The 13903-nt window shown below is 50.9% G+C and overlaps 6 protein-coding genes across 6 annotated transcripts; 1 reads left to right on the top strand and 5 right to left on the bottom strand.

Moving 5' to 3' along the window:
- Positions 1-39: 39 nt before the first annotated feature.
- Positions 40-1728, bottom strand: DSM5745_05443 (Zn(II)2Cys6 transcription factor; the record flags this gene model as incomplete). Its single annotated transcript, XM_026747459.1, has 1 exon — positions 40-1728. The coding sequence occupies one exon, from the start codon at positions 1726-1728 to the stop codon at positions 40-42; it is 1689 nt and encodes a 562-aa protein (XP_026603291.1).
- Positions 1729-2177: 449 nt separating this feature from the next.
- DSM5745_05442 (cytochrome P450) lies at positions 2178-3859 on the bottom strand (the record flags this gene model as incomplete). Its single annotated transcript, XM_026747458.1, has 3 exons — positions 2178-2282; positions 2361-3494; positions 3542-3859. 3 exons carry the CDS (start codon positions 3857-3859, stop codon positions 2178-2180), a joined length of 1557 nt encoding a protein of 518 aa, XP_026603290.1.
- Positions 3860-4857: 998 nt separating this feature from the next.
- Positions 4858-5910, bottom strand: DSM5745_05441 (phosphatase PAP2 family protein; the record flags this gene model as incomplete). The annotated part of the gene is made up of 3 exons (XM_026747457.1): positions 4858-5230; positions 5280-5713; positions 5773-5910. 3 exons carry the CDS (start codon positions 5908-5910, stop codon positions 4858-4860), a joined length of 945 nt encoding a protein of 314 aa, XP_026603289.1.
- A 311-nt stretch (positions 5911-6221) lies between these two features.
- Positions 6222-7057, top strand: med7 (mediator complex subunit MED7; the record flags this gene model as incomplete). The annotated part of the gene is made up of 2 exons (XM_026747456.1): positions 6222-6476; positions 6530-7057. The coding sequence occupies 2 exons, from the start codon at positions 6222-6224 to the stop codon at positions 7055-7057; spliced, it is 783 nt and encodes a 260-aa protein (XP_026603288.1).
- Positions 7058-8111: 1054 nt separating this feature from the next.
- On the bottom strand, positions 8112-10449 carry DSM5745_05439 (putative C6 transcription factor; the record flags this gene model as incomplete). The annotated part of the gene is made up of 7 exons (XM_026747455.1): positions 8112-8388; positions 8454-9202; positions 9277-9935; positions 9988-10076; positions 10126-10238; positions 10293-10320; positions 10379-10449. The coding sequence occupies 7 exons, from the start codon at positions 10447-10449 to the stop codon at positions 8112-8114; spliced, it is 1986 nt and encodes a 661-aa protein (XP_026603287.1).
- A 586-nt stretch (positions 10450-11035) lies between these two features.
- DSM5745_05438 (GIY-YIG nuclease family protein) lies at positions 11036-12667 on the bottom strand (the record flags this gene model as incomplete). Its single annotated transcript, XM_026747454.1, has 1 exon — positions 11036-12667. One exon carries the CDS (start codon positions 12665-12667, stop codon positions 11036-11038), a length of 1632 nt encoding a protein of 543 aa, XP_026603286.1.
- Positions 12668-13903: the final 1236 nt, after the last annotated feature.

Raw genomic sequence — 13903 nt, 5'->3', positions numbered from 1 at the left:
TTCAGACCATGCATTGATTCTGGAGTTTGGTAAGACAAGCTATGCCAGGCTCATTGCTGTGCTGAAGGGAGCAACATAGCACTCCCAATCATTATCCGAGGCATCACCCAATGGCAGTGTCAGAACATTGTCACGAACCTGCCAAACCTTCACAATCACAGCCCTGGTACGGGCGACGCTCAGGATGTTGAACTCAGCCATGGCAGCCAAGGCACGTAGGACTAACGGCCGCCCGAACACGACATTTCCATCGTCATCCTTCCATAGCTCATCATTGAGTGAGTCAAGTTCAACAGCGGCAACAAAGACAGGCCATGCAAGGCCTACATATGTTCCTGCGTCGAGCATATCCGAGACAAGTTTCAGTATCTTCCGGACATAGTCCACGACTAGGGGCGTGGTGGGTGATGCGTTGTTCAGTGCGCAGTGCAAGTATAGTACCGCGGCAAGTCGTTTCAGCTCCGCAATGGCTTGCAGAGCTGCATCGTCTTCATCCACATCCTGGACCAATTCTTCAAGTCGTCGGTTCAGAGCTGCTGCATTCGACGAGAACTCATCTTTGTCTGATTTGGAAGCCAGCCGTCGCCTTGTCCTGCTTAGCTCGGTGATGTCGGACAGTATCGAAACCAGTTCTGGACTGCATCCCATCCAGTGGTCGATCCTGCGCTCATTGTGCTGCCAATAGTCGGTTCCGAATAGGGGCTGTTCACCACAGGCAGTACGGCCCATGATATCCTGGAAGGCGAAGAATCGCTCTGCAAACGAAGTGACTTCGTCTTGTTCAGGAGCGTCATCTTGTTGGGGGGCTGGCAGTGCAGCTTGCTGCCGCCTGAAGCGGATTAGCTCTTTTGCACCCTTCAGGTGGACAATCCAGCGTTGATCGCAGTGATCAACTAGTTCATAGAGACATAGCAGCATCATGACTACCAGTATCTCGGGGTCCGACGTGGAGACAAGCGATCCAGAAGCGGTCAACCTATGGCGGAGGCCTCTTAGGGCTTCGGATTTGAGACGAAGACCAACAGCATAGTACTCCGGATTGTCTAGCGATAGTGCGCATGCACCTAGGGCCAGTATGGCCTTTGAGACCGTCTCAGACGCGGTCGAGCAGAACGGTATGATAATGGATGCAAGTGGAGATGGAGTGTTGGCACTTGCAATCGTCCGGGGACATATCCGTTGGACATAGTACTCGAACAGGTGTCCGTGAACTGACCCAGAAAACTGGGGTAAAACTGATAGGGAGGGCAGCGGCGCGGCCAACTGTACCATCGCTGATCCCGACTCGTATGGGGATGAAACTACTCGACTCCGCCGAGTAGTAACAAGAGCATGATCATCCTCTGTAGGTGTGACCCGGTATGGCAGCCGAAAAGCATCAGTCGAGCTGTTGACAAAGTTCCACGCCTCTACCTGAGGAATAAAACACCATTCCTGCTCGCCAAGCAAAAAAGCATTCGGACCGGAAGCGGACGGTGTGGATGGGCTTCCAGCGGCTTTGGACTTGCTCCAAACCCCAGCTCTCCCAAAAGCCTGGCCGCGACTCGCAAATTCCGACTCCCATTTCAAAACCACCTTAGTCGAGCACTGAAGTCCTCGCTCCTGGCATCTCGTGCAGGACGGCTTCTTGGTGTCACAGCGGACACGACTGGCGCGACACTCGGAGCATCCTTCGCGACTACGGGTCTTCACTGGACCCGTGCGGTCGTTGGCCTTTCTACGAGGCATTCAACAGAATGTGCAGAAAGATTCGGGTTCATTGCAGATTTTGAACGTAGATTATCCTCAGCCTCGACTGGTCGCGGCGGAAGGAGTTGAAGAGGTCCAGGCCGGATTGCTCATCGTCGGTGGCGAAGAGGTGGGTCTGATGCCTGATATTTGGGGCATCAACTTGGCTTCTCAGGCCACTACTCAACGTGCCTCGGCTGGCCATTCCTTTTGCTAACTTTACAGTTTTATTGGATTTACAGAGATGGTAATTCGACGACGAGGATAGAAAGGTAAATAAGGCCATCCGATCGATATCAGGTCTTGGTATTTTGCTGCTGTGACTGCATTCTTCAATGTGTTGAGGTTTGTCCCAACGAACTGTATAATGCTGCACCAACATGGCCAGGGCCTATCAACCATTATCAACCATTGGTGAAGCTCAACGCATCCCCTAGACATATTCCAAGCTATGCCTCTAACTTCCTAATGGTAAATTTTGTCTTGAAGTTATACTGCCTCACAAACCAAGCATTCCACAGCTCCCACTCCTGATCCGGATGCGCAAGTTGTACCTGAAAGAGCAATGTTAGCATCATGACCACAGACCGAAAGCATTTATCGTTGATAAGAAAAAGGAGAAAAAAACATACATCGAACCTCCTCAAGAAACTCGGCACAAGCTTATAAACCTCCATGAGCGAGATATTCTTCCCAATACATGTCCGCGCCCCAGCCCCAAACTGCAGCATCGTTCCGTTCATGGTCTTCAGTTTCTCTTCACTCGCATCCAGCCACCGATCAGGGATGAAAGTGTCGACATCAGGCCCAAAGATCTCTTCGCGTCGATGCATCACCCATGCACTACATCCTACAATCGTACCGCCGGGGATAAAGCGTCCTGCGATATCGATGCCAGAGGGCGGGACAACGCGCTCGAGAAGTAAGCCCGCAGCAGGACAGATCCGGAAGGATTCTTTGATGCAGGCGTCCAGAAAAGGGAGCTTCTGGGTCTCGGACCAAGTGACGAGGCCGGAGGGGCGGTTCTCTATAGTTCCGTCCTTCACGGCGGCATCAAGTTCTGCGCGCAGGCGGGTCATGTAGTCGGGGTTCTTCAGAAGGTAGTAGAACACAGCGGCGAGACTGATGGCTGTTGTTTCGGAGCCGGCAAACGCCATGGAGACGGCCATTGTGAGGACGCGCTTCTCTGTCATAAATTCTGGCCGATCTTTACCGGCTTGTATGAATTTCGTGAGCAGGTCTTGCTTTGCGGTGCTGTTGGCGTTGACTGCCATCCGCTCGTCCATGCGCTGCCGCGCAAAGATAGCAACAGGGTGGGAATTATCGGCGATTCCCCATTTTTGCAGTATATCGTAAACGGGGTTCTTCCAGAGCAGCTTATCAAGCCAGGGCATTTGGCCGATGGGGCCTGCGTAGTCGAAGATCCGGGCGAGAGATTTAAGAATCCCGTCGATGTCTTCGTTCTTCTCTATGAAGCCGTGTCGCTTGCTATATGTGATGCTGCCGATGACGTCGAACGCAAAGAACTGGAGCCAGCGGGCAAAGTCGCATGTCTTGTTGGTGTTGGCAAAGAGAGCTGTTGTTTGGTCTAGGAAGAGCTCAATTGTTTCGTTTACCATTGGTTCGTATTGGACCAGCGAGGACATTGAGAAGGCGTAGTTAACAGAGCGGCGGAGGTTGGCGTGGAAGGACTCGTCTAGAGTTGAAAAGAGGGATGGAAGGGGCTCGCCTTTTGAGACGGTCATTTGGACGGGGTAGAATTCGGACTGGTTCCATTAGCCTTGGAAGATGGGAAGAAGGATGTGGTACAGACCTTGGTGAACCCTTTGTTCAGGCCGTATATGACTTTGATGGCATTTGGGGACGCAAAGGATAAAGTGTTTGGCCCGAGCCTGACAACATCACCATACTTCCGATGCAGGGCTATATGGGTAATCTCAGGGCGTCGCCCCCGTACGTCCAGGAAACGCCATAGGTTCGTGAACTTGGCCAGGAGCGGGCCTGGATAGCGATGAAGGCCATTGTGGAAGTATTTTCGTGCAAGGTACAAAACGAACAGAGAAGGGAGGATGTAGATAGCATATTCGGACAATGATTCTGTACGGCCAAGGACCTCTGACAAGACTGCCATCTTGGATACTAGACGTTGATGCGCGGATGAACAGACCTCTTGAATACTACCTGCATTTATATGTAGAAATGGCACATGTCGGGTGTCCTTCTGGATGCCCGAGCTCCTCCCTGATGCTCTCCTAGACCTATACAATTCAGGTGGCCCTACAGCGGGATATCGGCAGTTGTCACGGAGAGGAGCCGATCAATTCAGACCGTTATGCTTGCAATGGCCTGGAAAAGCTACGCAGATCAGCCGTTACGTACGGGTCGACCGCGGAATGATGGGCAAAACAGTACCCGCACTGTATATCTCCATACGGAATCCAATGGACACTTGCTTTTACAGCAGTTTCTCTGCATTGATGCCGAGTTGGCTGCGAGATTGTGGATGCTATCGATATGCGGAGAAATCCCCCCGCGATAAGTGAGGGCGGGGGTGGGGCCGAGCAGCATAAGAGGCAGCATAAGAGCACAAGCAAAGGGAATCCTAGTGGAAGCCGGTCGATCATGGCGTCGTCTGTCGTGAAATCGGCAGGAGGAGGGACTTCATCTACCGGAACCCACAAAGCTCCACAATGTACTGAGCAGTAACTATGCCCTTGGCCTCAGAGGATTTTATCTAACATTGCCTAGGTACGGGTACTAATGGTACCGGTAGCCGAGAATGGCTTGGCATCTGCGTATGGGAAACCCAGAAGACTGCAGGTGGTAAGTATAACGATTGTCTGTATTCAAGGCAACCTGCGTATAGCATGTAGAAATAGCTATTGTAGGGTATTTGCCTAAACCTGCCATGCAAGCATGAGGGTAACGAGGACGCATATGCTTCTATACTTTTCATACCGGTTATGTATGATCAGGCTTGGGTTGAGTCTAGAAAAAAAGAAAACTCATAACCATCATAACTAGAAGGGTATCATAAAGATAATAATGGCAAAACCTCGGAACAACCTCACTGCTGCGCGAAGGCAATCCACACCAACGCAATGGTTGAAAGCGAAGTTTGGGAGATGTTCACCGATCTTGATGGGTCACCGATTCATCAAGCTGATAAGACTCTTCGCCCGTCCAAGACTGGCCCCTGCGGCTTGATAACTGTTGTTCCTCGTCATCTGGGACCTTCGAGAAGCCTTCTGGAACAAACTCGTCCTTGCTGTATGGAGTGTCGCATCTGAAGGAGCGCAGAGCGGGGAAATAGCGGCGGTAGCAGAAGTGGGCGACAACCGAGCCTAGAATAGTACCCGATGTAACATCATACACGTCGTGACGATAATCTTCCAGGCGGGAGATTGCAACCATGAGGGCACAAACAATCGGTATCAGAACCAAAAGGCAGCGGCAAAGGTCCGTCCTAGGCCTGAAAACGTGCATCTGACCGGAAAAGAACCTGATACGACTTAGTAAATAAACAGATATAAAGCATTAGTCACACTCACAGCGATAGGTATCCTAGCCCAGCAAATGAAAAACTGCTGTGGCCGCTTGGGAAACTCCTCCAACCCTCTTGTAGAATATGTTCGTTGGTTTGAGTACAAATGGTCCAGTATACCAGTGTGCTCTCTGGTGTGCCTTTTCTAGGCATGCAGCGTGATATCAGATCAGGACGCGGTCTCCCAACTGCATTTTTGATAATGTCGGTAAGAAGCGAAGTGAGCATTAACGCCGTGAGGAAACCGAGGATTGTCACTTGTACTTTATGCGGACTCGGACGAAAGGTGGCCGCCCAGATGAGGAGAATTAAGAGCGGGATAACTCCAGCATAGAAGATAGACCATAGCACGGGAACTCGTTCGACTGTAGCGAAAGGATACTGGATAGCCTGGTTGTCAAGAGCAAACATGCGGTGGAACGGAGTGACAAATATTTGGATCTATTGACCGATTCGCAGTCAGTAACGTGGCACAGGGATTGAGCATCGTGGAGAAATACAAGAATCCAGCATGCGATAATGCAAGCCAGACCGATAGCATCCACCAGTGGGTAAGAACGCAGGAAAACACGGGACCAGGCTCCAGCGAATGGAGATACAGGGATCGTTGACCCGGCCGACAAGTTGCTGCGGGCCATGTCTGCGATTCCTAAGAGATAATGACTGTCATGGGAGTCGAGGCTCCTTGACGGGAATGCGACTACAAGGGAGAGAGCTTGAGGAGAGGAAGGTGATATCGTTGCCGGCGGCAGCAGCAGACCGAACGCACGGACCAACAACCAACCTCCGAGCCCTTCTCCGCAATTATCGCCGGCGAAAACATCACCTCCAACTCCTATTTTTCTTCTACTTCAGCGGCGCTTTTTTAACGACTAACCCTCGACGACTCGTCAGGAGCTGAAGCATTACCAGCAATAGCTCCCACTCCACCGGAACAAACCAGCCAGCCATGGCTGAACCCGGCCGACCTCTGAACACTGCCTTCGCTCCTCCTCCCCCTCTTTGGAAGTACTTCACGCCCGAAAACCTACAAAGACTCGAAGATATCAAAAAAGAAGCATCAAAAGGGGAAGACGGAAGACCGAAAAAGAAGGAATGGCCGCCGACAGAATTGCGCTCTCTGACACTGCCCCCAGAGCTCCGTTTCCTCGTGCCTCCAGAGATCCCCAAAGAGCAGTATAGCGTCTTCGGAGAAGTCCAAACCGTAAGGCACCTAAATTCAACTGCTACTGCTACTATAATAACAGCTGTATATAGCTTTCGACAGCTCTTCCCTCACTCGAAGAACAAGGAATCACCCAGCTGTACCCCTCCTCACCCAAGCCCGGCGCAAATGGGGAACCCGCGTCACAACCCACACAGCCGCTGAACCACGCCTACTACCTGTTAAAAATAAGCAAATCGTTGCTCTTGAACTTCCTAGAGTTTGTCGGAATCCTCTCGGTGGCCCCCGATCAATTCGAGCCGAAAGTTGAAGACATCCGCAATCTATTTATCAACGCGCATCATCTGCTGAACTTATACCGACCGCACCAAGCCCGCGAATCCCTTATTATGATGATGGAAGAGCAGTTGGCCCGCTCAAGGGAAGAAATACAGCAGATGGACAAGCTGAAAGAAGAACTGAATGGTGTTTTGGATCAGCTGGCTGCCGAAGGCGCTGATGTGGGAGCTACAATCTTGTCCGATAACGAAGACGACACGAAAGCTGTGAAGCCAGATGAGCGAGTTCAGGAGGACTCCCGGCTACTATGGGATATCCTGGATGACAAACTCGACGGCTGATTTGGACATTTTGCCTATACTTATTATTCGCATCATCCATTGCCGCTCAGTCCGACACACCTGAAATGTATGCCTGTTCGAAACTCTTCATATGAACTGCAGACGCCGACATGCGCCCGAGTGTCTTTTTGCTACTGACCTAGTGAAGAGGATTTCGAGGCTTCAGGTTACACAGTCGAGAACGTCCGGACGCCGGCCCTAGGCTTACACGAAACTCAGAGTACTGCTCCTACAAAGTCCTCCTCAATCAAATCACTTCTCCGAGCAGAGCCGCATTTCTATCTTATCGGGCATGAAATCTATGGTGGTGAAGCGGACCTATCACAACCCGGAAAATCCGTTGGCCCGCAAATCACGTGCCGCACTAGTTTCGCTTCCTTAAAACGGCGCCAATTTTTTTTTCTGCAGGACAAGAAGTTTTGTTGATAGCTTCAATCAACAACAACAACAGCAGCTTGAACATGCAATCCTTCTTTTCGGAGGCATGCAAATGATTCAATCGGCCCAGACTTGATGTTGTCTGCTGCTTCATGAATCATTACACGCCTATACCTGCCACTAAACTTGCATTGAGTAAGTCAACCTATCCTCTACACCCAACAGCTCTTCAATGATGATTTGCCTTTATCTTTGTTTCAACCCCATCTGAACGTACTTGTACGCTTTGGTGATAACTGCGCATTCTTACCTCATTTATCTGAAGTCGAGCTTGTTACTTTGCCTTGCGATCTTCGAAATACCATTTATGGGATTCGTGCTGACTCGCTTAGATTTAGGATACCCCTTGCTTGATCAGTTAATTAGCCATTTTTGAAATGAAAATTTTGCATTGAACCATAATTCCCGTCTGCTTCTACCATACTCCATATCCGTAATTGCGCCTGCAGTCGTAGACCATGTTCGTAGCTAAGTACTGTCATCATAAAAACGAAAAGGAAAAAAAAAAAAAACAAATGTCCGCCGAAGAAAATACCCACCCCCCCAACGCCTCTAACCGGTCGTCCATACCCAACACTGCCCACATGTGTGTTTTAAAGCCCTCGCATCTCACCATCTAAGACAACGGCGTAGGCGCGCCGCTAGTCCGCTCATTCCACGCCTTATCCATAGCACAGCTCGCAAGCCTGCACAACTCATTGACAAAGTCTGCAACCAGCTTAACGTGCACGAGCTCGTTGACCGAGTACGCCTGTCTGAGGAAAACCCGTTCCAGCATCCCCGTTGCGCTTTTCAGCAGGGCTAGATCCTTGGAAGCTTGTGGTTCGGCGGGGTTCTGAAGGATGTTGCAGAAGATTGCGAGGAGGGCGGACATGGGGTAGAAGATTAGGGTCCTGGGTTCGTCAGTGTCAGTACATACACCACGGTAAATGATGATAGAGATGAAGTTGGTACGTACCAGAAAACACCATTGACAAGGACGTGCCCCGATGCTTCGAGGTAGAGTAACGTGGACCGGCTTGCTTCGACAGAGAGAGCAAGGCTGGAGCTTACGCCGTCCATGACGCAGCCCTGCGTCGCCCAGGATTTGCAGCGGCTGCTTGCCTGGTGGATGATAGTCATGCAGAGGTGGTAGTTGAGGCGGAGGATGACGGAGTGCATGTTGCAGTTTGGATCTGGCTTCTCCTGGGAGAAAGAAAGGGTTGGTCTCCATCTCACGGGTAACGAGAGACGCCACCGCTCCAGTTCGTCGTCGAGTTCGCGGATATCCCTTAGGATCTCTGCGTCTGTCTTCTTCATTGCCTTGAACGAGTAGAGTGCGCTGTATGCTCGGGATTTGATGACGCCTAGACGGAGGTCGATTGGGAAGAGTGGGTTCTGGGGGAAGTCGACGGAGGCGTCTTTTATATCGAGACTCGCTTCCATTTCCTCAACGTAATTTGGGGGTAAGGTCAGGTCACAGTTGTCTTCGGAAAACAACTGGGCTTGCCCCGTCCTGAGGGAGACGTCCTGCTCTAAGGTATAGCAGAGCCAGAATAGGTTGCGGAGATGGCCCTTGACGCGCATCTCGGTATCCGTGAACGAGTCTGGAAACCAGGAGCGTTGACCGGTGAAGGTATGGGCGCCAAGCATGAATAACATGCGAGCTGAAACGGAACCGTAGTAATTTGCTGATTGCAAATTGCCTGCGAATAGCTCCAGCATCCCCTGAAATGAGAGATCGAGTAAGTTAGCTGAAATATGGGAACCAGGGCTAACATCAGAATACAAGACAAACATACCAGCATTATAACAGTTTGTACTCCATCTAATGTCGGAGGTTCCTGCAGAATCTGACTTAACAGGTATCGTGCTTTGAGAGCACAAGCCTCCTCATCAAACCGCGGCATTACCCTGCCTGTGTCTAGAAGGCATGGGTTGCAGAGTCCCGAGACAAACGTCGCAAAAGCAAAAATGCATGCTTTGGAGCTAACGTGGGCACCGTCAGAGCCAGAAGGCCGTTCCTTGTAGGCCGAATTGATCGTCTTCCAGAAAAGAACAGGGTCAACGGCAGGAAAGACACGCTGCATGAGAGACGCGCGATAAGTGTTGAAGCCCAGTTCAATATCGTGACGGTTAGGCAGCTCAAGGGCATTTGATCCTTGCAGTTGCCTTAGCATGGCGTTGGTATTCTGCACCCGCTGCTTCTCCCATGGAGCTCGGCTCGAGGTGAACTGGTCAAAAGCGAGCTTCTGGCCAGTCCGCGACTGCACCCACTCCTGCCCTTCAGGGAGAATAAAAGGTATTCCGGTAAACAAACTGATCGCGCCCAGCTCTTTTCCAGCGAAGTGCAGGGGGACTGAAGAAGACGCAGACGCCTGTGGCAAAGCCGCCGGACTCGGTGTGAAATCCAGAGGAAGACTGGGAGAGTAAGCCTGCGGTGGTGGCGCCGGGGAGTATGCTATAGAAGTAAGTTACTGGCCATCCCGAGGCGAGAAGCCGACTAGACTAACCAGGCTCTAGTGGAAGCTTCTCGGAAAGAAGTTTCTCTATTCTGGCGATGCGTTCAGAAAGCTGAGACCCTGGAGTAGGAGCCGCAAGCCTGGGGACAAATGAGTACATCACATGAAGCCATAGTCCGGGGTACGTACTCTTTCCCACCAACAACCCGTTTGCGCGTTCTTCGAACCTTACGTTCAAACGTACATGGCGAGTCGTGATGGCTACACCAGTTACACTTCGGTACTGCAGCGTCGCATTTGATCTGCGAATGTCTCAGTATGCGCATCTCTCCACATAGCTTGCTATAGATACATACCTTCCTTTTGTAGCAAGCGTCACAAGCCCTAAGAATATCTCAGTATGCTCATCCCTCCACAATTCCACATGGCTATGGATCCATACCTTGCGGTTCGCTTACTCGGCTGTGGCTGCTCATCATCCGAGCGCTCGCCGGAGTTCGGAGAAGGATACATGACGCCACTCCTGAAGGATCATGAAACTATACAAAATGTACGTCTCAATGTACGTCTCGCAACAGTCAAATATGGAGGTATCGCAGGACGAGGCTTGATGGAAGAGAGATGAAAGGGAGCTGAAGGGGGATTTTGTCAGACTCCGAACCGCTGACAAAGGCCCCTCGTGGCCCGAAATAAGCTCATGACTAAGCGGAGTTATGATCATAAGCCTTCAGCCTCCGCGCCAGATCGCTGTGCTAGTACATGTTGGGAGAGATTTAATCTACTAGCTGACAGTCTTAGGATATCTTAGTGATAATGACGTAGTTATATCAGTTCATCTCTTCGTATGTTGTCATGAATTAATCGCTCACATTCAAGTCATTTTCAGTCATCAATCGTTAAGACAGCCAAAAAGGTACGCGGGTATACCGAGCATGAACCGTAAAAGTGAAGTAAGTGACGTTGGAAATGAGATAACATGAGAAGATACCCCATGACAAGGGGCTACCCGCCCGATCAACGAGCCTAGTGGCAGCCGACGATATGCCCAAGAGTATGCAACATATGCAAGAGAAAGGACGAAATTCATATACTCAGCGCCTCATACAAAGTCACTCCTCCGCCTGCCAGGCTTATATCGTTTCAGACGTGCAGCTGCTTCGCTAGGAAGAGTCATCTGCACTGGTCCGAACGTGTTGCCGTTGACGCTGCTTGGAGCTGATCGCTGCAGGATGTTCTCAACTCGTTCGTCTGGAATTTCAAGAATACTCGGCTCTTTCGAAGACTTCCGGCCACTTGATTCATCGACAGCCCTACCTGAAGTGGAAGGGAGAGCTTTTCGCCGGACATGGCGGCCGTCCTTGCTGGATCTCTCAGTACCACGCCGTCGTACGCCAAGCTGAGCTAGCTCTAATCTGACCAGCTGGTAAATTCCCGAGAATATTATGATTTCAAAGATACCAAGAATTGAGACGTAGTCGGCAGTCGTGAAGAGTGTCGACCAGATCATGGGTATCAAAAGCCGAGCGTACAGTAGGTTGAGGAGTATTTCAGGGCTCTTGAACCGATCGCACATGGAGATTGCGCTCGCTATGCCGTCGATGGAGTATACCCATACGCTGTCCTGTATAGGAATATATTTGTACAGGTAGAGCAGAGCGTTGTGAACCCACTGAATCTTGATCTGCGTCCGTGAGACGAATTCGATCTTGTCGAGTCCCGACGGCTCAGCCCATGCTTTCCATCCCGTTCGAAGGCAGATTGGGCACGCCACGGTGTCTTCGGTATGCTTCATGCATTTTGGTCCATTGCAGTCGAAGTTCTTATCGATATTCGCCTCAAACACCCTCAGTCGGTACTCCCAGAACGGTAGCAGATAACCGTTCTTATCATAGGGGGCGTGATTCCCGAGCCATTTGGACCAGAAATCCAGGATTTCAAAAGCAGTTTTATCACTTCCCCAGAAGTACTGGCGCTGTTGAATTCCGCAGACGCAGCGGGGATCGTAGCTCATATTGATTAGTTCGGCCTGTGCCAGTTTCTCCAAGCGTTTGTACTGCCGGAGAGGCGTGGAGGGTTTCTTTTGAACACTGAAATATGATATATTACAGATATTTCGATGGTCGTTCACACGGTCTGAGACATTCCTTGCGCCGCCAATCTTATAGAATTTATTGCGCCCGGTGTGGTCTGCGAAGATATAGGTATAGCCTTCGCTGGCGGGATTTGATCTTCTCCGTAGTATGTGAGCCACCTCATGAACCACCTCCTCCAGCGGGAGTTGTGGAAAGACCAAAGGCTCGTCGCGCCCGAAATCCACGTTCTCCGAGTCATCGGAGTACAGATCCGCCTCATCGATGGCGCGTGTAGAAGCGCTCCGTGAAACGGCATCGATTATCTTAGTTGCCCTATCCTCTGCATCTGTGTCATGATATGACCCCGGTACTTTTGAATCGCCGGTCGGACCGACAGGGTCGAATGTGTCCCAGTCGCCGGAGAATGGGCGGAGGGATTGCCGTCTAACTATTTCAGGCTGCTTAGCGACACGCACAATCTGGGGAGCGGGGCTCCTCTCGCGGGGCTGGTAGTTCGAGTAGACCAGGGGATCTCTAGAGCGACCGCCATCATCGTCGTATAGGTCGTAGTCAGCGAAAGACTCGCGATCATTCTCATGAGGGATCAGCGGATAACGGAAGTCATGGGGGAGGTCTGCGGGGAGCCGGCGTCTGCTCATTGTTGCGGTGCGTGCTGACCGCGCTCTTTGAGTCGCAATTAGGACAAGATCATTGTAAAGTAGACATAGATTTTGGAGAAGAAGATGAGCAGACGACGAAAGCGAGAAAACAGGCAGCGAAAGTGGCAGCGTTCGATAAGCGCCAGGTGAGAGGCTCAGCCGATCTGAAGAGCATGTGACCACTCTTGGGCGACTAGAGCACGCCGCACGCGCTTCTTCCAGCTGCATCCTCCTCTGTGCAACCCAGAACCTGCTTGGTAGCACACCACATACTACGTACTGGCAGGTACTGTGGCGGTGGCAGCCCAATAATGAGTCCTGATACGAATTAGACAACTCAAGGGGTGGTTGTTGCTTACCCCCATCGATATCTGCCTAGCCGAGCTGTGAGTGGTATGATTTGACCCAGCCTGCTTTTTTTTATCGAAGAGATGCTAGCCCGGCGCAGGAAGAATGTACCTGGGATGTTTATGTACCGTTGGCTAATTGAAGAACCACAGATCGCATAATCCATGGAAGCCACTATACTCCGTAGCCCATCAGCATTGTCACCGCGCATGCTCAGCTTGACTTGGACAGATACCCTTCATGAAGATGAAGCTAGCCGGGTGAAGCGGACTAGATGTCCAAAAGTCTCATAATTAGGTGTCGTGCAACATTCACCGCAGATGCCGTTCTCCAGCAAGCAGTCAGTCAAGGTCCCAAAGCGATCAGGCCCCTGCAAAGAGCGGGACTAGATACTCTGATAGCGGACTCGACCTGAATTGCGATGATCAATATAACCGAATTCTCAAGGGGCAATGGCAGCCTCTATGCTGCGCAGCGAAAGACTCATGACACCACTGGCTACCAGTATTCCGTCTACAGCGCCACCCGGCCGCCATAAATTTTAGCAAATGTGAGACTCCGAAGAACGCATTGGCACCAACAAGGCAACAAGTGGTTGCGGAACGGCATACGGAGTATGCTTTATCGAGTAATGAACGGCCTTCTGGAGAAAGATATATCAGGAACTATGGGGCGAATCAGCTACCGCCGGCACTGTGGTCTGCAATTGAAATCTCAATTCTTCGATTAGTGGGTGCCAGCGACGACAAATACCATGTATCCGTTTGAAATTGCGAGAATTGGTTGTTTGCTGCAAGAAAATATGCATCTTGTGGCTTGAGGATTACGGCTGAATGAGGTCTTGCTCTAGGCCATCATCTGGCGCCCGGAAATATTGATTATTGATAT

The sequence above is a fragment of the Aspergillus mulundensis genome, assembly GCF_003369625.1.
Source record: "Aspergillus mulundensis strain DSM 5745 chromosome Unknown scaffold_5, whole genome shotgun sequence".
Taxonomy (NCBI): Eukaryota; Fungi; Ascomycota; class Eurotiomycetes; order Eurotiales; family Aspergillaceae; genus Aspergillus; species Aspergillus mulundensis.
This window is presented reverse-complemented; position numbering and strand designations above follow the sequence as displayed.